The sequence below is a fragment of the Rhinolophus sinicus genome, linkage group LG11 (genome assembly GCF_036562045.2).
Source record: "Rhinolophus sinicus isolate RSC01 linkage group LG11, ASM3656204v1, whole genome shotgun sequence".
Lineage (NCBI taxonomy): Eukaryota > Metazoa > Chordata > Mammalia > Chiroptera > Rhinolophidae > Rhinolophus > Rhinolophus sinicus.
The window spans coordinates 23016398-23038116 of NC_133760.1; the positions used below are offsets into that span (position 1 = coordinate 23016398).

At 43.5% G+C, this 21719-nt stretch overlaps 1 protein-coding gene across 3 annotated transcripts in view; it reads right to left on the minus strand.

Moving 5' to 3' along the window:
- Positions 1-8731: 8731 nt before the first annotated feature.
- Positions 8732-21719, minus strand: part of GAN (gigaxonin) — a 60811-nt gene continuing 47823 nt past the window's right edge. For all 3 annotated transcript variants that reach the window (XM_074314526.1, XM_074314527.1, XM_019743720.2), the window contains one exon: positions 8732-21693. In XM_074314526.1, the coding sequence (XP_074170627.1) occupies positions 21512-21693 (182 nt within the window). In that variant the 3' untranslated portion in view covers positions 8732-21511. The remainder of the gene's footprint in view (positions 21694-21719) is intronic.

Below are 21719 nucleotides of genomic sequence, written 5' to 3' on the forward strand. Positions count from 1 at the left end.
TAGCAAATGAGCATCGAGGAAAATGATCCTGTGCAACCCTCTGCACCCCATGCTCTGAGCCACGCACTGCCGGGTGAGACCCAGAACCTCCACTGCCATGCGAGCGAGCGAAGGAACCCTCGGCCCTGTGGGTGGGTGTGGGGCGCCCTCTGCTGGACATTTTCATCGCCCGCTGTGTGATGCCGGACTGCATTCGGAACAGGATAACTGGGAGTTTGTGGCAGAGAGAGCGGAGGACAGGGTGGGGAGAGGGTCTCCTTTCTCCTCACGCGGACTGGGGAAGGCAGTCATAAGGAGACAACAGGTGGACCCCCGCCTATGAGAAAGGAGACACAGGGCAGATGACCCTACGCTTTTCATTTCAGTTTTTGTCCCCATCAATAGGGGTCTGCCTTGCTGACACCCTCATTCCTCCCACAGGCAGTCTTTTATTGCATCTCTAGGATACACAGTAGCTCACAATAAGCACGATATTAAAATTATTTCATGATTAGAGCTACTCCTACTTACTTATTGGGTGTTTCATTGGATATTATTTGAATGGCTACAACTGCTATTGTTAATAGCTATGACATACTGAGTGGTCATGATGTATCTCCAAGCCTCATTGCCTCGTTTAACCCACACTTCTATTATCAAGCCTAGTTTTTCAGATGAGAAAACTGAGTTTCCCCAAGATCAGGTTGCATGCCCAAAGCCACACAGCTCTGCAGGTCAGGCCCTTGTTGAACCCTGGGCTGGATTCCGAGGACAGAGCTGTCCTTTTGCCTTCCTGACCCCCTCAGCTGAGCCAGAGCCCGGGCTCCCCTAACACATGGGAGCTCCTTGCTCACCCTCAAGGCAGTGGGGGGTTCTACCTGGGCTCCCGTGCTTGCAGATGGCCAGAAGAGGGGGGCCGCTTACCTCCTGCCATCCTGGAGCAGCTCTGTCTAGTAGCTCCTTATTTGAGTAGCACCCGAAGTGGGGTAGGTGCAAAAGGCATGAGGCCTGATACATGTGCACCCCACGTTCCTGCAGGGTCCTTAGCACTGCCGGGTGGACTGTCAGGGATACCCAGACCTCCTGGAATTCATCACTCCTCCAGAGGCTAACAGGACCACGTGGAAGTGAAGAGACTGGGCAAATCTGTCTGTGTGATCAGGACCGTTGATTAAAGAAAGCTCATTTCTTAGCTGGAGAAGAACAGCCTTTTCCAATAACATTCTTTCAAAATAAATCCATCTCAGCTCTGTGGGATGAGTCCCAGGCTGCTGGCACTTCATGAAGATCCAGCAGGTGGGATCATGAAGGAGCCCCTTGAGGTTTTCTCTCTGGAGACACACCTGAGATAGACATGAGGTGGTGGGGGAGGAAGGGTAGGTGCAGAATTAGCCCTCACTGAACACATTTGACCCCATTTGCCAGGTCCTGTGCTGGGTATTTTCCATATGCTAGCTCTGTTTGAGGTGGGCACTCATTCATCCATGGGGAGACTGAGGCATGGAAAAGTTAAGAAACTTCCTTGCCCAGAGGCATGCAGCTAGGGAGTGACAGGCCTAGGATTTGAAGTCAGACCTTTCCCACTCCTAAAACCCCATGATTTCCCCATAAAGTAACTTTGGTATTTGGCCTGTGGCCCACTTTGACTTTCAGATCTTTTTCTCCTCCCTGTTTGCACAAGGCTGGTCCTATCCCATCTGGCAACAATGTGTGGTGTTTAAGTGCACAGGCTCAGGAATCACCCTGTCTGGGATTTAATCCTGGGCCTGCCACTTGCCAGCGCTGGGCAAATGAATTCACCGCTTCGCACCTCAGTTTCCTCATCTGTAAAATAGGGATAACGATAATGGTACCTACCTCCAGAAGATCATGTGAAGAATAAATTAATATTTACACATATAACATTCTTAGAACCTAGTACAAGAGGAATGCTCACAAATGTGGGCTTTTATTCACAGGGGTAGTAGTGGTTGCCAGCCCTGGTTGCAAATCAACCTGGGAGCTTTTGAAAAATACCAATGTGTGGGTCCCACCCAAGAGGTTCTGATTTAATTGGTCTCAGGTGGAAGCCACATGTAGGTGGTTGTCAGAGCTCCCCAGGTGACTCCAGTATTGAAGCAAAGGTGAGACGCGCCAGGCCAGTCTCCACAGAAGGCTGGTGTCCTGGGCCCCGGGGACAGTGGGCGGCACCCAGCAGGTATCAGGAAATGCTGCAGGGCTGGCAGACGCCCTTTGGATCTATGCCACTCTTTTTTCAGCATCATGATCACAGAGAGTGTGGATCTCATCTCCCATCTGTGAGGAGGGAGGTCACCCACTCAGACCGAGGTCATCAGCCCTGAAATAAAGACAAGCTTTGTCCCATCCTGAAAGTCCCTAATCCAAACATGAAGTCATCCCGGCCCAGCCTCTGCTAAGGGCTGTGGAAAATCCGCCCGGGACTGACTGAGCAGTTCCTGAGAATTCCCGAGAAGGGACCCGCCCCCTTTCTCTCTAAGTCACAGGCTGCTGGCCCCTGGCTTCCCGGGATGAGGAGAAATTCAGGTCCAGCGAGTATGTGGGGGCCTGTGGCTCCGGTCCGGGCTCACCCCTTCTAAGTCACTCAAATCCCCCTCCCACAAAGGATGACACATGTGAGCTCTCTATTCCATTTTACAAATGACTTCAGCTCTGTGGGTCTTTGTTTTCTCATCTGAAAATATCTCACAGGTTTTTATGAGGATTCAAATGACGGAAGACAGAGTAGGACTGCATTTACGTGATGACTACAAGACAACCGTCACACTGGCTGTTGTGATGGGGTGGCCTAAGAGGTGGCCAGAGGTTCTCTCCTGGAGGGTGGGCTGCTGTCACATCACTGATGAGCGGCAGCTGGCAGTGCTGGGCTGGGGAGCAGGGGAGGGCCGGGGGCGGGTGCTTCAGGCCTCAAGGCCTGGGCCTGGCTCTGAGGGAGGGGTTAGAGGCTGACAGAAAGCAGAGAGAGTGCAGCTGGCACCAGCGCCAGACCTGTCCCCTGCTCTCTAAAGTAGAGAAGCATTTCACCCCTGAAGGATGACATAAAAGGACCAATATTTCCTGAGTTCCTCCACGGGCCAGGCATGGAGCAAGATGTGTACACAGGCACGACACACATCTCGGTTAGCCTCCAGCAGCCCTCCCCGTAGGTACCAGCCTCTGTTCCCATTTAAAGACAACTGTGGCTTGGAAGGTGTTAAGAGCTCCAGAATCCAGGCCCAAACTTGCCCAAGTGGGAAGCCAGACCTTTTCTACTCTGCAAACTACAACGAGACGTAGCTGACATACCAGCCAGGGGTCTAAGGGACTTCTTTAAATTATCTGCGTAAAATAACGTGATGGAAGATAAGGCACAAGTCTAGGAAGCTATGAGTAACATCATGGAGGGATCGGTCACTGTTGTCTCCAGTTTGGTGTCTTGTGACAAGGGGTTGGCATTACAAATGTTTGTTGATTTCCGCACTCATTGATTCGTTCTTTCAACAAATATTTACTGAGCACCCACTGGGCACTTTATGAGGCACTGGGAAACCATCAGGGTACAGGACAGACAAGGTCTGTGGGCTAATGGGGCCAGCATGTCAGGGAGTGTGGAAAGTGGGGCGGGCAGGGAAGAGAGACAAAAAAGTAAACAAAGATGACGAGATTGTAATAAGAGCTATGTATCTGTTATCTATTGCTGAAACACCCCAAAACAGATGGCTTAAAGTCACCGTCGTGTATTTCCTCACAATTCTGCAGTCCGGGCAGGGCTCACCTGGGCAGTTCTTTTGCTGGTTTTTATCTGAGGTCATTTGTAGCCTCAGCTGTCACCAGGTGGCTCGACTGGAGCTGGAGGGTTTCAAGAAGCCAAATGGCAAAGGCCCTTTAGGGTCCAGCTTTGGAACTAGCACAATGTCACTTCTGCCACATTCTATTGGCAAAGCAAGTCACAAGACCGGCGCAGATTTAGAAGATGGGGAAAATGAACTCCCATGTGGCCACGCTTTTCAATCTACCCCAGGCTAGGAGAGACATACACAAGGTGATGAATAGGGCAGAAGTCAGAAATCAGGCCCACAGACCATTTGCTTGGTCTGACCAGTCTTTTTTTTTTTTTAACTTTAAACACAGAAACCAGAGCATTTCATATAAGACTCAAGACTTTCCAGCTTCTTTGGGAAACTCTGGTCCGCCAACCCTGGGCCCATATTTCCACATGGCAGCAGAGTATTTGCTAAGTGGTGTCTTCCTCCAAGAACTGGGGTGACGTGTTCTGGTTTGTCACCATTCTTGCCTCTCCCTGTCGATTCCTAGGCCTGCGGCTGAACATCTGTTGCCATTTAGAACTCTTTAGCTATTGTTCTGACAGTAGCACAAGGAGGAAAGTCAAACATCTCTCCTACCTGCGCTCTATGGAAAGTGGAAAACATGAAAAACAAACTGAGAGGAGCCCATGTTTGTTTATTTACATTGTATGTGATTTGTATTTGTAGAGAATCAGCAGTTGATTCTGTACACCTCTGCTTCCCTTTGGAACCTCTTAGGCCTTTCCAGCATTTTCAACCCTTCGGATGCAGAGTCGGGGAGAGCAGCAAAGGAGTGCCCTGTAGAGAGCTGCCGTGGACACTGTGCTCTGAAGAACGGGAGGCTAGCAGCCTGGTGAGCACTAGGTGAAGAGGCACAACAGGGGCTGGCGTCCAGAGGGCCCTTGTCGCAAGAGGGTGCCTTGTCAAGTGGCACAAAACCAAGTTGGAGCAGTGGGTAAAAAACGCTTAGCAGAGGTTCAGATGCTTAGTACAAAGGTTGGGTTTCACTCTCAAGGCAGTGGGACAGCAGCAAAGGGTTTTAACATGGCAGGATTTTCAAAAACTGAGAAAGCAGTCTATGAAGAAGGGAGGCCAGGATTGGGGTGGGGGTGGGTATTTATAGAAGTTGAGGGGGATCAGCAGAGATCGCTGGTCAGACAGGAGGGTCTGTCTGTTGAGATTCCATGCCCCTGCTGCTGTCTGAAGGAAGCCTGGGTAGACAGGTCTCCAGGCACTCAGGTGGGCCCAGGGACTTCTGCTGTCACCTCTGTAGGGTAGAAAGTTGGAGTGGCTCAGATCTAGGAGAAGTGGCACCAGTGAGTTCTGGCCAACCCTGGAAGCAACATGTCTGCAGTATGGCAGTTCTCAGCCCTGGTTGCACGTGAGGCTCACCTGTCTCCTCTCCCCAGGCCCTTCTAGGCTAATCAAATTCAAACTTCTAGAGGGTAGGGTTGTATGAGTTTCCTATTGCTACTGTGACAAATTACCATAAACGGAGTGGCTTAAAACAAATTACCTTACAGTTCTTGAGGTAAGAAGTTCAACATGGGTTGCACTGGGCTGAAATCAAGGTGTCGCCATGGCTGTCTTCCCTCTGGAGGCTCCAGAGAATCTGTATCCCTGCCTTTTCCCGATTCTAGAGGCTGCCTGCATTCCTTGGCCTATGGCCCTGCATCACTCCAACCTCTGTTTCTGTTATCACATCTTCTCTTTGACCTTTGTGCCTCCCTATTATAAGGACCCTTGTGATGACATTGGACCCACCTGACAATCCAGGATGATCTCCCCATCTCAAGAACCTTAACTTACTCATATCTGCAAATGAGTATCTTTTGCTGGGTAACAGACTCACCGGTTCTGGGATTAGGACACGGATGTATTTGGGGAATAGTGGGGACCATCATTCCATCTACGGAGGGGTTAGGGCATCTCAAGGGTTTTTATTTTTATTTTTATTTTTTCTGCAGAGTGAGAATGCTGAAAACACAGCTGGCTCTTCCGGCCAGCTGATACGGGGACCCATCAAAACTCAGGAAACTTTGTTAGTGTCAGTCCCACTACATTGTGTTGGATGACACAACGAGACAGCACAAAGGCGAAAGGACAGTTGTAGAAAAAACAGGCCTCCGTGTCAGACAGACCTGGGTCAACTTCCCAGCTCTGCTGTAGACCAGCCGTGGGACTTGGAGCAAGTCACTTGATGTCTTGCGCTTTTCTCATCCGTTAAATGAGGGTCATCATGATCTCGTAGGAATATTGGCAGGATGACAACTAGCAGCTAAAGACACCCCACGGGGCCTGGGATGTTGAGTGTTAGACAGGACGGGAGGAAAGACAGCTAAGGGGAGCTGACACCCCAGGCAGATGACACCCCCTCTGCCTCCTCCCTCCCTCCCTGCCTTACAGCTGCATTGGGGAAACAGCAGCTGGAGACTCTGGCTAGCCTGGAATTGTTAGTCAGTTTCCCCTTTCCTGGCCGTAGCTGATAAGTATATCCTGCTGGATAAAAATACATCCACCCTTACGGTAAGATTCCCAGGCGGGGAATTCTCTCAGCACCCGACTCCAGCCTGGAGGAGCCTTGCCCTGCAAACTATTTAGGAGTGGCTCTGGTTCTTCAGCAGTGCGAATGGCCTGCCGTGCCATGCTCTGGACCAGGGAGGGGTTGTGACTGCCAGGGGGAAGCAGCAGGCTGGGCTGGGCAGTGATGAGTGTGCCAGACACGGCTCCCTTCTGCCCTCTTTATAACGAGCAGCATCGATGGAGCCGAGACAAAAGCCTAATAACCAGCACAAGGTCTTAACGTGTGCCAGCCATGTTTCTTGACACCACATAGCAGCTCATTTAGTTCTCACGACCCCATGGCCGAGAAACTAGCCAAAGGCCAAGTTGGTGGTAGAGACTAGATTTGAACCCAGCAGTCTGGTGTTGCACTGGTAGGCGGGGTCCTCTTGAATCTAATTTAGAAAAGTATTTCAAAAGGCTCCTTTCAATTTCCTGATAGTGTGGAGCTCTGCAGACCCTCCAGACCCCTGGCTGACACACACACAGGGGGCCGACACCGAGAGCCACCTCTGGGCACACATCAGACATGCAGCCCTCTCCAGCCTGAATCTCGCCACCACAGGGCCATCTACAGTACACACCCCACTCGGGATATGAAAATGGATTCCCCGTTTCCTCTGTTTTCCCAACCACACAGCGTCCGGAGTGTTGGTCTTTTTTCTTATTTGCTCCCTATGTTCTATCTCTCCTTTTATTATTGAGATAAATGTCATACAACACAACCCATTTGTAGGTGTATAATTCAGTGGCACTTAGTCCATTCACAATGTCGTGCAAGCATCATTTCATTGCCCCAAAGGAAACTCTGTACCCATGAGCAGTCACTCCCCACTCCCTCTCCCCCAGACCCTGGCAACCACTCATGTACCTTCTGTCTCTCTGGATTTGCCTGTTCAGGACACTTCATATAAATGGAATCTTATACTGTGTGGTCCTTTGTGGCTGGCTTCTTTCACTTAGCATGTCTTCAAGGTTCATCCATGTTGTAGCATGTGTCAGTGCTTCATTTTTTTTCTATGAATGAGTAATATTCCATTGTGTGGATAGACAGTATTTTGTGTATCCATTCATCCATTAATGAATATTTACAGGGCTGTTCCACCTTTTGGCTAATGTGAATAGTGCTGCTATGAACGTTCGTGTATTTGTTTGAGTCCATTTTCATTTCTTTTGGGTATATGAGTATACACCTAGGAGTAGACTTGCTGGGTCATATGGTAACTGTTTAACTTGCTAAGGAGCCGCCAAACAGTTTCCCACAGTGGCTGCACCATTTTACGTTCCCACCACCGATGTATGAGGGTTCCAATTTCTCCACATCCTCAGCAACACTTATTGTCTGTTGTTGTATTATTATTGTACTGTCATATTGTTGTATTATTATATTATTGTAGCCATCCCGAAATGTTTATCCTTCACTTTGAAAGCACTGTTTTTTTAATACAATGATGAATTACTGCCTTCACCCTTCAGACAAGGAATCCAGTGATTCAGTCCCATTTCAGAGACCAGAAACGGAGGTGCTGAGAGGACAGAGACTGCCGCGGTTTCCCGGTGGGTGAGTGGGCACAGCCAGGACTCCTCAGTGCTGCTGGTGGGAGGCCTGGGCACTGCAGGGCGGAGCTTCAGACTCTGAGGGCTCCGCCCACACACTTCTGCATCCAGCCATCTCAGACACTGGTTTCTAAGACTTTGTGCAAAGGAAGTGTTCCACAGCAAGCCTCCCACTCCCCAAAGATAAAAGGGCTTGCAGGCCTTACAACCTTCTTGCCATGGAAAGTAGAAAAAAAATATAACCAACTTCCAAACCTGCCTTACGCCCTGCTGTATGACTGAAGATCAACATCCCGTTTCTTCTTCTCTCCGTGTGATTCCAGACTTGCCTCATGTAACTTGGACCTTACTGGTACACACTCTGTGCTCTTTGCCTCTTGCCTTCCGTGGGGATCTGCCTTTGACATTGTTTTAGTACCACTGTCTTTGTAGGTTTACAGTCTCTGGGCATGGTTGCAAGAGGACATGATAAAGAATTCCATTTTTCACAGATGGAATTCTCCAACATATAACTATACCCTTGACAACACGTTCCACTATTGCTCTTAAGTCTAATTTTTTTCTCTCCTCCAAGGAAAGGAAATTCGAAACTGTCTTTGGGGGAAGATAGCGTGGAGACTTACTCCAGTAGGGTGTGGAAGACCCCAAGGCAATGACTGGGCTGTGGCTGCCAAGGAGTTTATCAGACACCACGAGCCAGGATCCAGGGGGCTGACACCTATACTGTTCAAGCTGTGGCATAAGACAATATTCCATTCATAAATTAAGTCAAGCTGTACTGATGATGCTCAGTTAGCAGGAACCTCTGTAAAAATTAGAACCAATCAGAATGCCTTCCCCATCAAATTGTTTTATTAGGTTAAACAGCTTAAAGACAATTCATTGTGTTCAGTACCCTTCTAGAAAATATTTCAAGTTTTAAATGAACTTTCCAATACATAAAACAAAATTACTTTACCATACACAAATTTCAGATCAAAATACAACACTCTGTGTCTGTTTTCTTACAGTTATAAAACCCAGTCAATACAAACTACATACAAAAGATAAAACACTTTCACTGATCCTTGGTACAAGAGAACAGCACAACTGCAAGTGTTCCCAAAGCACAGGGCTTGTGCTCATGAGAAGGGATGGACCCCGCAGGAACCCCACAATAAACGGAAGTAGGAGAACAAAGTGCATGCTACTTGGTTTAAGGAAGTTAACACGTCCTTTTGCATCAGGCTTACTTGTAAACCATAAAGCAACTTTGTAAGAAAGTTCAAAATTACTAATTCAAAATTACTTCGACTTTGCTACATTTCATACCAGCAAAGAAATAGAAAATTACTCCACAGAACAAATACATTTGGACCACAGGATGTTTCAGACATGACGTTTCAGTGAAATCACATTAGCACAATTTCTCTACTACACTACTGAATTTGGGGAGTACAATTTTATAAGTTGCAACTTCCTGGTACTTCAAATATTTTGAACTCTCTGTATAATACAGTCTTTCATTTAGCTTAAGTATTTTTCATTGCAAATCCCTGTTTTTCAGTAGTAGGTGTTTCTTTAACGACCAGGATACCTATTCATACACAATACAACCTAATCTAAATACACGCCTAAGTAGACTTTTCAACTTGGAATCTTCCTAGATAATAAAAGCTGCAGGATTGAAGTTAAAAACCATTCTGTATGCACCATGTCAGAAAATGCAGATACATTCATTAAACAAAGATTTGTGTTTAACAGGGTGAATTTTAATATGGTTATTTTGGGAATCTGGTATTTATGTGATATTTATAGAATTTTCCTTATGGTATTAAAAGCAACAAAATGACAAACCAAGAGTGTGCTGAAAACCGATTCTTGACAGGTTGACTGTCACGTATTTGGTGACTGTACCACACAGGCACCAGCCAATAGGAGTGACGCTGGCCATTCTGCTGGCCCAGGCCCAGGGTGAAGATCGGCCCTGAGTCTGGGAGTCAAACTGAATGTACAATCCTGTTTTAAGGGATTCCCTCGACAGTTTTCTCTCATAGCAGAAGACCTACGTCTGTGCTAGAAAACAAATGGATCTACACGTTTATGAGTTACGGATGGACCTCATTTACAGACAGATACAAACATCTTTGTCACCAGGATCATGCAGTGATAAAAATGAAGTCTGCCAGAGCCTGCCTGAGGTGCTTCTGCCATACAGCTTCTGATGAGGATGGAGCAAATGGGTAGAGAGGTGCTTTTGTTACATCGGCTGATCACGCCCAGGTCTATTAATATGTATTGCAGAATTGGCTGCAATGGTTGTTCAGCATTTCTGAAGCCATGATTATTTTTTTTATGATTGTCACAATTCCCAAATGGTATGATTCAAAACAAAATAAGTACCACTATGTCACTGGTGGCTTGAAGGGGTTACACAGGTGAGGACCCAAACAAAAGCTGTGTTACAAATGAGTCAAAATGAAAAGATCCCATGGGCAGAAAAAGCTACTGATCAGTTATTAAGCAAGTTTTGCTAAATAGCCTGTGCTTTTCTCAACTAAAGGCCACGTGACACATTTCCCACCATAAAATTATCTACTCCATGGATTTTGGGTGATCTGTTTTCATGCCCAACTTGAATTTTGAGGTCCCGCATAGGAAGATGCTATATAAACCCACATAAATGGAAGGTTTGTGTTTAAACTGATGATATCCCTTTGCCCCATGTACTAGAGCCTACATATTTTTTTTTTTTACAAAGCCTAAGAGTCAAATTCAATGAGCATATGCTAGATTAATAATAATGAATTTATTTTCTGGAGTGTCTTCTGAAACAAAAATTCCTTTTGAAAAAAATAAGAAAAGGTCTCCCTTATTGTAAACAAGCAATTCTAATTTCTTAGTTGATACACAGTTTGGAGTGCAGTGTGTTTTAGTCAGAGCTAAAGCGAGAAGGACACAACGGCCCGACTGCTCTAATGCACACACGCCAGCAGGAATGGTGCAGAGCACAGCCCACATGGGGCGGCCCGGGCAGGTCTGCAGGCGGCCATGGCTGAACTCGCTTATGCCAGTTTCCAGGAGCTGCCCAGACCGTGAGCGCATCCCTCGGACACTTTGGGGCCCGCACAGTGCCTCTCGGCTGGTGCTGAGGTAGTACGTGTGGCACCTGAGCCCCCTCTCCTGGCTCAGAGGAGCCTTGGGGGCCCCCAGGTTGGTGTGGAAGGTGGGATTCACCTGGGCCCCAGGGAGGCTGTTCTAGTCTAAGGAGCTTAAGGAGCCACAGAGCTATAGTTGGCGATGCCTCAGATGGAGAGAGGCTCTGGCCCCCGATTCTATCCTGGGAAGAGCAGAGCGGTGCAGACTTGGGAAGCTACCTGGGGCCTGGGTCACAGGTCTGGCTCTCTTGCAGCCAGGGAGTGCTGGCTGCGGGAAGTGCTAGTCACGAGCCCAGGTCAGGGGCTCCCAGAAGACCTTTTCAACAAATATTTTTAAGTTAATGGCCTAGGGAACTAGAACGCTCTTTCTTTGTGTTGTTTTGTTTTTTGAATACATAATTCAAACAGTTATAAAACCAGGCTGGGAGAGGTACGGGATGAGAAACAGAAGGCAAGATGGGAATGCGATTGCCAAGAAAAATGTATAAAAAAGCATACTCTTAACATGACCAAAGTAACGTCTTCTACTTTTTAACTAAAGTCCCTAAACTGGCACAGAAAGAAGTACCAGCTGCGGGAAGGGCCTATTTTCTCAGACAGATTCTACTTAGCAGTATCTTTGAGTAGTCACGATAGGACACAGGGAGGAAAAACAAGACTGGTTCAAACAAAAGGTTGTCAGTAAGTGAAGATGACTTAGGAAATGGGGAGAAAACACACACACACAAGTAAGAAAAACACAGATGGCTCCCCCCCCACCCCAAGGACCGGGGTGCGTGTCCAGCTTACGCTTGTTTCCTGTTTCGGGGCAGATCTTTCGTAAGGCAGGTGGGGTCAGGAAGAGACACACAGCAGTGGTGCCTTCCCTTTCCCTCCTTAACTGAGGGCAGATTGCAGTGTGTCTTCACAGAAGAGGGAGAGACAAACCATGAGGAATCAGGTCCTGTAGAGATCCTTCTCCAAGGACAGAATAGACCTGTTACTTATCAGCTTCCTTAAATCTGCGGAGGTACTAAGAGATTTAAAACAAAAAGTAAGGATCACTGTGCTAGTTGACAATGTGGTTTCAGGGAAATCTCTAGAAATGTGTTTCTGAAAGGTCTGCTGAAGATGGTTGTAGCTGTTGGCCACGGGCTACAATCAAGAAACTGTGAACTGTGGTGGGCAGAGAAGAAAGGAAGGGAGGAAAGAACAAGGGACAGAATATAGGTTAAAAGGAACAAATACTCCCCTCCTCAAAAACAATGTAAAAGTTCAAGTACGGAATCGTATTTTTTTCTTTTTTACTAAAATGTTCTCAGACGCTCTCGGTTGCAAGGAGCTTTGGAGATCCTAACCAATACCCTGCTACAATGCAAGGATTCTCTCACTGACCCAGTCAGAGCTGTAGGGACTCACCCTTGGGAGAGCTTTTAGAGATGAGCGCTCAGGGCCACAGAAGGCATCCGTTTGATCACAAGGCAACTCTATTTGAAAGTTCTAAAACTGACAGAAAAATTCAGTCTCTCCAGTTTCTGCCTGTTGGCCTGAGCTAGGCACTCTGGAGTAAGCTCCTGTGCTCATTCTACAGACTGCCTAACAGGCCAGGGCCTCAGGCCGTCAGAGATTCCTGTTACAGCTCCCAGAGTGCCTGTCACTCTGGCTGTCATCCTTTGGGTGGCCTCCTGACTTGGTCAGGCCTCTCAAACTGTGGTGCCTGGAACTGGCAGCTTAACGCAGTGGCCCAGGGGCCTAGCAATACAGCTCATGCACGGATGGAAGGAGCAGGACAGACTTCCTTTTCTAGTGAGCAGCCCTCCACACAGACACGTGCTGGTATTTTTTTAAACAGTTGGTTTATGTTCAAATTATCAATGACTCCCTGCCCCTTTTCTTTTTCAATTAGGAACTATCTTTCCTGAACCTAGACAGAGACTTCATATTTAGTCATTTTATTCGACTGTAAAGAGCACTGCAGACCCTGATACCCAACACTTAATCTCTTTTTACTGCCTTTTATTTTTTTTATACAAGTGACTAATAAAAATGTTGAAATCGGACCCTGTACCTCAGTGCACGTTCACAAGGATCCATTCTTATCAACACAGTCTTCGTGTGGATATTCGGTCTATTTCTCAGCCCTTTCAACCCTATTTCTACTTCCTTTTCTCATTCACAAAGATATCAAGAATGACTTTATCAAATGTCTAATTGAAATCAAGATAATCTGGGCACAACATATACTGATGAATCTACCAGTCCCATAACCTGAACTGGAAAGGAAGTGGTATTATAAAAAAAATTAAGTAGCTCACTTTTGTATCACTTTGTTAAATAACCCTTCTTTATTTGAAGGTACAAAAGTTCTACACACACACACACACACACACACACACACACACACACATACACGAGTACTGCTAACACAAATTTTGTTTGTCCGCTTGTTTTTAAGTTTCACATCACATCACATCCAAGTTAAGAAAGCACAGTTTAGGTCTACTGATCTCAAACAGGGGTCTAGAAAATATCCTGTTTATTTGACCAGTACTATAGTCTATTACTTTTGAGAATTTGGGGAAAAAAGAAAAAAGTAACTATGGTAAAGAGTTTTAAGTACTACTAGAGGGCTTCATTAGGCAAATTCTGAATTGAGGATTATTCGTAACAACTCTAAGTATTCTAAACACATATTTGGGATGTTTCAGCTATCCAGAATCAAATTTAAATATTAGGGAAGTAGAAGGAGAGTGGTGGCATGGGTCCAGAAAGTAATCTCATTTACACAAACATACATTTACTTGTCTATCACGTGGCAGCAGACATGAGAATGAAGAAAGCACTAAGGCTGGGGATATTGAGTGCGGGGCAGCCCCTGTCCCCCAGGACCTGACATAACCAGTGACTAGAGGCTGAGACGAGTGGCAATTGACAGCCCCACCATTTGTGTGCTAGGCACCAACCAGCCCGAGCTCTCACCTGCATCACTTCACTGAATCCTCACAGCAGCGCTAAGAGGTGAATACTTGTTATCCCACTTCCGCAGGTAGGAAACCCAGCTTCAGGGTTAAAGGGCTTCCAAAGGTCACAAAACCGTCAGCGGTGGAAATCTTCACACCCACATGCGCCTGGCACAAGCCCATACATGTTCATAACCACCAGGTTTGCTCGGGAAAGGACATCAAATGTTTACAGATGTTTTCCTCAAAATAATTAAAATACGGTTTGGGACTTTAAAGGGGTAGGCCTGGGTTCTCTTGGAAACCACTTAAGGAAATGTCTCAGGGCCTCCTGCCAAACCCACATGGTGCTGACCTGCTGCCATCTGAGGAGAAACTGCCATTCTACTGTCAGGAGCAAGCCCTCGCAAAAGCCCTCTAAAAAGCACACGTAGGAAAACTAAATCTGATGAACGCATAAACACAGTTACATTTTTAGGTTTTACCGGGTACGTACGTAAGTTATTCCTAGTAGGCTAGGTTTTTAGGAATGGGTGTGATTCTTCTGGGTACTAGGGATAGTGAGTAATTCCTCTAAGAAATCACTGGAAGGGAAGGTCTGTCTACAAGAACTGATGGGCTTCACAGCTCCCCGCAACTTACAGGCCAGGTAAGCTGGGCAGGCACAGCCCAACATGTGCCATGTGGGGAAGGTACATACAGGAAATGAGCAAGGTGGAGCATTCCACTGACACTTAGAACAAACCTGATTACTCACGATTTTAAGTACAATGCAATTCTAGGGTGTTCAGCCAACCTCAATCCTGCACTTAGGAAACATTTCCAGGGTTTCACTTTAAAATCCCAAGTCATCAGAACTAAAAGAGAAGAAGAATCTAGTAATGAGCCTATATTTTCATCAAAACGAAAGATTCTTGGGCAACAAATTCATGAAAATACACTTAATAGATCCTTAAAGTGTTCACAATAGCACCTTATAGAAAATCAAAAATAGTCTCCCCAAGCATCTAAATTCCTAACACTGGGTCAAACTACAGATAGACAAATTTCCTGTCTGATCCCAACAAGGATGGAAATTACACTTTCTGTTTTACACAGCAGTGGTGTTTAAATATACTACTTTTCTACGTTATGAAAACATAGTCTTTTAAAGACTCTTTAAAGTTCAAGTTGAGTTTCAAGTAATCACTTTGCAGCAGCTCTAGGAGAATTATTGTTCCTCCTGATTAAAAGTGCCTATTTAAAAAAAAAAAAAAAAAAGGAAAATATGCCTTAGAGAATTGTATTCCTCAAGGCCGCTTACTGCTTGCTTCCAGGCTTTTGTTAAAGGACAGAATGTGTTGAATTCTTCTAAATTGGCAGGGGATCAAGCACAACACTACATAATGAGGTAGCTGAGAACAGAGTTTTTCCTATAAACACAAAGAACAAGGGAATAAGTGCATGTAGTTCTCATCCAATTAAACAGGAAACATGATAAAGCAAGTTACGTATAGTCATATTTAAACTAAGTTCACTGGTTTAACTTGAAAAAATATAACCCAAGGTTCAAAGGTACAGTTTACTTGTAATTGATGAATAAGAACAATAAGAATAAGGTACTTAAAAACCTATGATTTGTACTGAAATGCTAAACAGAAAGTTCTAATAAATATAATTCACCAACCAGAAAGTAAGATGAACCTACGTGGACTTGGGGGTCTGAATTACTTGAAGTGACTGTTTATTTACATGGGTCCCATTGACTGGCTCATCTTCCATTTCATCTCACGCAGTATGTGCCAGACTCTGCGGGCTGCCATCCTCCTCCTACTCACACCCTGTCTAATTCACGTCACAGTGATTTAAGAATTTACAACTTTTATGGGCCATGAGGACATTAATATCAAAATTATAATTAGCCCAAGTTTCAGCTGAATAGCAATTTAAAGATTCATTTTTAATCTCAAAATAAAAAAGAGAAGGCAACAGACATTTCTCACTAGATAATTATGCAACATTGTTGTAGATATTTAATTATCTAAGATTCTGTTATTTAATTATCTAAGATTCTGTTATTAGATATTTGAAAGGGACGGAGTTTAAAAATGCAATCACTTAGAGAACTTCAATGATAGAATTAAAAAAGAAAAACTTTCCTCAACTGTATATATCGGACCACACAATATAGTCATAACTGAGCTCTTCAGATGTCACATACACGGAAATTTTGCAATGAGACAAAGTTGATACGTTTAAAATGAAAATAACAACAGACTTCCTTCTGAAAAATATACGAACAATTTTAAAAGTTATCAGCTGGCTTGTCAACAGCAACAACAAAAAATTAGAAAAACTCTATAGTTCAATACTCACTATTGAGACTTCACTGCCAGCAGGAGGACAAAGTCTTAAGCTAAGTTCATGGTTTTCTCAAATATGGGCAAGGGGGTCATTCCTCACCTATATACCATAAATTTCTATAATTTCTGAACCGGCTGGAAAGACTACTCCAGGGATTATTAAAAAGCTAGCAAAATACTTTTCTTAACATTCTAAGACACAATTTCTTTCCCCTACTGATTACATGTGGCAAGAAAGGGAAGTATTAGGTTGGTGCAAAAGCAACTGCGGTTTTTGTAATTGTTTTTAACTTTTTAAACCACAATTACTTTTGCACCAATCTAATATAAACGAAGCTTTAGCCCTTTAAAGTAAAAACAGCTTCTTTCAAAAACAAATACTTACTACTCCTGTTCTTACAACCCTAGTAAATTCTGAAATTTCCTATAGTTAACTGACAAAGAAAACCAAAGATCTTTCAGCTTATGTCTGCACAACTTGCAAAAAAATATGTTTGGGGGTTTAAGTTATACCACAAATGACTGATATGATTATAAAACTCCTTGTATGCCTAGGAAATAAAGCGACAGTCTAATAAGCTGAACGGGGAAGTGATAACCCAAAGGCCTGGGTTCTGCTTTTGGTTTCCACTCCCACCTGCAGCGGGGAATGAATCTGCACCTCTCGGGCCTCAGACTGCTGTCTGTCTAGTGGAGAGCGCGGCACCATCACAGAGATGTGAGGATCAAAGCAGTACGTTCTGGAAAAGATTTTGAGCCCCATATAAAAAGCGATAAATAAAACCCACCAGTAAATGTGATAAACGTTAGTAGGTGTGCTAAGCACAGGGTCTCAACAATCCTACAGGACATATGGAGACCACAGAGTTGTATGTCACCTATGTCAGGCACTTGCATTTTTCATTCTGTGCTAGTTTCCCACTCTATTATGAGGCCAGCCCATTTGTGTACAGTCTCTCATTTAAAAGCCAGCAAAATAAGTCACTCCCAGAGAGTACTTTTCAGTCCCGTGAAGGACGTCTCTTGGATCACAAGCATACTATATTCACTGGTCAAACATTTATTGGCTGCTTACTGTGTGCTAAGCACTGAGATCAGCGAATGACTAAGGTGGGTCCCCTGCCCACAAGGAGTTTACAACCTAGGAGGAGGGCAGTATTACATCTGCCTCACTGTTAAGTTCCCCAGAAATCCAAGCAGAATTCTTAATAGGCACTCAATAAACATTTGTTGATTAAACCCAGGGCAGGCTTTTCTGCACCAGTCTCCTCTCTCACCGACTTCCCCAAGGCTCACAAGCCCAAGGGGCAGCCACTGAAGGGTAGCTTCCCCGTTCCCTTCCACCGGGTGCTTTTTAAGGGGATTTCAGCACTTTTTAAATCGATGCAGTGAAAGTGCTACCTCATTCTTTCCCCAGATAATCAAATGTCTTCATCTGACCATGGAGGCCTCCTCTTAAATAAAGAAAGCCAACATTCTGGAAGGTAATACAGCAGTGGTGGTTTTAGCGCTCCTTGGAAAACATTTTGGGATCCCTGGTTTGGTACACTGAAGTAGGAACCAAATGGAACACCAATGGACCAAGGCAGCTAACACATTTCATTAAAGACCTCACTTACTGCCATGAGTAACTGAGGTGCCACAGTGAAGACTGCCTTATCTTTTACCATGTCAATATAAAGAATGTATTTCCTGCACATTGCCTCGGGAACCCCCTCCCCACTTACAAAGGATAAAAAAGGCACTTCTAAAGCACCACTGAAGAAAGTGCCATCTTTAAAGCGGTAGTGCAATATAATAGAACCCTTCAATACAAACAACATAGCGTCCAACACCCCCAAATGTTCTTTTTTGGTTGCTACAGTTTGAAAAAAGCCTACTGTTAGCTATCAACTCCTCACAGCAATGAAATCATGAATTAATGAAATAAACAATGAATTTAGAAGTTTCTTAGGCCAAATCTTTACAGCATACCAACTACTAGTTGGTAAACATTGTTCCTAATCCCACTCCAAAAAAGAAATGCAAACACCAAGTAAAACTTACTATAAACTATGAATATATCAATATTTACACTCAACATGAGTTTAACACAGTAGTATAAACTGAAGGGCCACAGGCTCAAGAATTTATCGGAAGCACCAGGAGACAGTAATATATGTAGTTTGGAACTACAATTCAAAAAGTAAACATATACAGACAGATTTACCAAGTCACGTAAAACTAACTCTCTGTCTCTCTCTCCTTCTCTCTCTCATCTCTCGCTTTTTCCTCTCACAGAATATAAGCATGATCACGAAAGAATAAAAAACTTCATTTTAAACACTTAAATCTTTGAAAAATCTACATTTGGATGTGTTAAACAGAGAAACAAACAAACCTACTTTAGACTGTAGCGTAGGAGAGATTCTTTAATTATTCACTTACTCTAACCTGAGACGACTTTCCTTCTGTTGGTGGGATAAGGAAAATAAATTGCACTTCCCCAAAAGATATTATATTAAAAATTTTAAGATCTATCCTCAGCGGCCAATTCCAACATACACCTGGTAAAAGTGCCTTATGGAAAAAGAAGTATCAAAAATTCATCAAGAAAAGATGTTTCAAGGCATAAGTGGAATGTTAAAACACAAACCTGCATGAAATGAGTTAAAATTTATTTCACAATACTGAAATAACTGCAATTTACAAAAAAAGGTCATGATTAATTTTGGAACGTAATAAAATTAAATACATCCCTACACTTCAACATAATATTTTTATCTTTATATATAGTAAAATAATAGTTTGGCACTTAGTAGCTTTTGTTGGTTATTGCATCCCATATTATGTGGCAAATTTTTAAAAAATTCCCTAATTTCTGCAGCTACTGTGTCAATAAACTTAATTTAAAACAAAAAACCAAAAAACAAAATAAAAATACTACTTTCTAAAATGAATTGATCAAGTCATACAGGCACTGATAATATTGCAGTAGGGACCCATTCACTCCTAAACAAAAAATTGTCTCCTTAGAAAGGCCTGGCATAGACTGGGAAGAATTTTAAACTTCAATTAAAAGAAAAAAAAGAGAATCGCTGATTGTCATGGCTTTAATAAAACGTTAGTTACTACTTGAAATACTTCAACAGCTTCTGAATGCTGAGGTTGTGTTCTGCACAAGGTTTTACCAAAGAAAATTCACTTTTTCAGCAATTTGTTTTCTCATGTCTAATTATAAAGTTTTCTTTCTTTGCAATGGCCATGTAGCTTGCTTTGATTAAAAAGATAGCCAAAATGTCATTGGGAAAGTGTGCAGATAACAGCTAACTGGTACAAGATACAAGAAAAAAAAAAAGAGGGCCAGTCATGATTTACAAATCGAATTTGATTGTGTTACATGAATGTGTGGCAAGTCTGGCCTAGCGTCTCTGATAGAGAAGATAAAAACCTCAGACCTCTGTTACCAAACTCTTCTGCCAGAATGGAGAGCGAATGTACCACACATAACATTCTTTAGAAACCCCACGGGTAAGGCTCCTTTCAGCAACTTTTATAGCATTGTGTAGACTTCTGATGGGTGTAAAAAAGAAAAACCAAACCAAACACCGCTCACCCCTTTTTCTGTTCATGGTGGGAAAACATAAGCGACATTTCATATGCATGTTAATAGCATATAAACATTCCATATAGGACATTTCTAGAAGAAATTCCTGGTCTCAAATTTACAACCAAAGGATACATTTATACATTAATCATTAAGACAAAATGCTGCTTCTTAGAGCCATATTCTAAGAGGAAAAAAAGCTGTAGAAAATAATTAAAAATGAAGACTTCTATATTAAATTGATTAGAAATCTGATATTGCATAAAATTCAAATTATGAAGTAATCAAGCACTTTGAAGTCCCTAATTTTACACTAAGATAGTATAATTTGAATGGAAAACAAAGTATCTTACAAGATAAATGCTACTAATGACAGATGTTTTTCCCCCAATGGTTAGTGGAATAGAGTGGGTTGGCATGGAAGTGAAAGATAGGAAAGAAGGAAAAGATTAATTTGCTGTACTATGAACAGAATAAAATTAAGCTGAGGTAGTTTATTCTACCAGCCAAACTTTACTTGTAACGTAATTTGTCTAAACTGTTACTAGTGAACGGCATTGAGAAAATTCTACTACAAAGACTAGATTCTTAACATGTTTGCATTCTAAGACAAGTTTTCAAATCCTAAACAATAGTAAACAAGACTTTGTGTGCTTTCAGACAGATTATTTAAAAAAGTTTTTGATCCCTTTGTATTTTATCTGGACTTTTTTTTTTTCTTTTTTTTTTTTGTTTAAGTCACTGCAGACCTTTATTATTTGCCTGACTCAGGTCTTTCTTTTACAAAACCTCCTACTTGCTAATATCCTCATATTTATAAAATGGTGCTGATTAATTGGAAAGGAAGAGTGGCACTGCATGAGATCCTTCACAACTCCAAGAGCACTGCTCCAGAAATTACGGCATGATGTACCTTAATCTAAATTAACGTAGAAGTTAGCAACTTCCTTTAAATTCACATGAGGGCTGTAACCTGACTCATGAATTTATTCAGTGTTTACTAAGATAGAATGTCATCAAAGAGAAATTTTATCTTAGTTTCATCATAATACAGTTTAAAAAAGATTCTCAGCACAAAGTACTAGGAGTAACTGGAGACTAGCTGGCATACAGTCCAATCTAACATTTTAGGCACAAACCTTAATTGTTGGGCAGGGTTAGGCATATGTCCTCCCAAGTGCAGTAGAAAAGCAGTCTTGGTATGTTTGGATATGTTGATTTGCATATATGGATTTTTGTTTGTTTACCAAAGCCAGGTACACAGCAGTCAGATACGAGTTCCCTTCAGGGAAAATGCACCTTAGTATTTTAACTTCAGTATTTTACATTATACCGATTCCCACTTCCCTCTTCCTTTTGACATTCACTAGCCTCCATTTGTCTATAGACACTAACTGGAGGACTGATTCCTCCTAGCTAGTTTTTCAAGTTACGTGCTCTCCCAAACAAGAGCCGGAGCTCAGGTTTCTAAGCCTTAGAAAGCCACTAGAGTTACCATACGAAGCCTGGCACGCAGAGCAAGATTCGCTGCCATCTCTGTTCCCCTCACGCAAAGCCATGTCACGGTGCACTTGGTCAGGAGCTCTGCTTCTACTCTGCTTCCTCTTCAAGGTGAATGAACACGGATACGGAATAAGCCTTGCTGAAGCTGCAGGCGGAAAAGCTTGCAATTTGCAATACGTAAGGCTGCACACCCGGTGCGGCGAAGGTCGGATGGAAGGAGTGGTTTAGTGTGATGCCAGGTGCCTGTGCTTCTTTTAAACTCACGCACGTAATCGTAATTGGTACCTAAAGCATGAGAATAAGCAATGGTG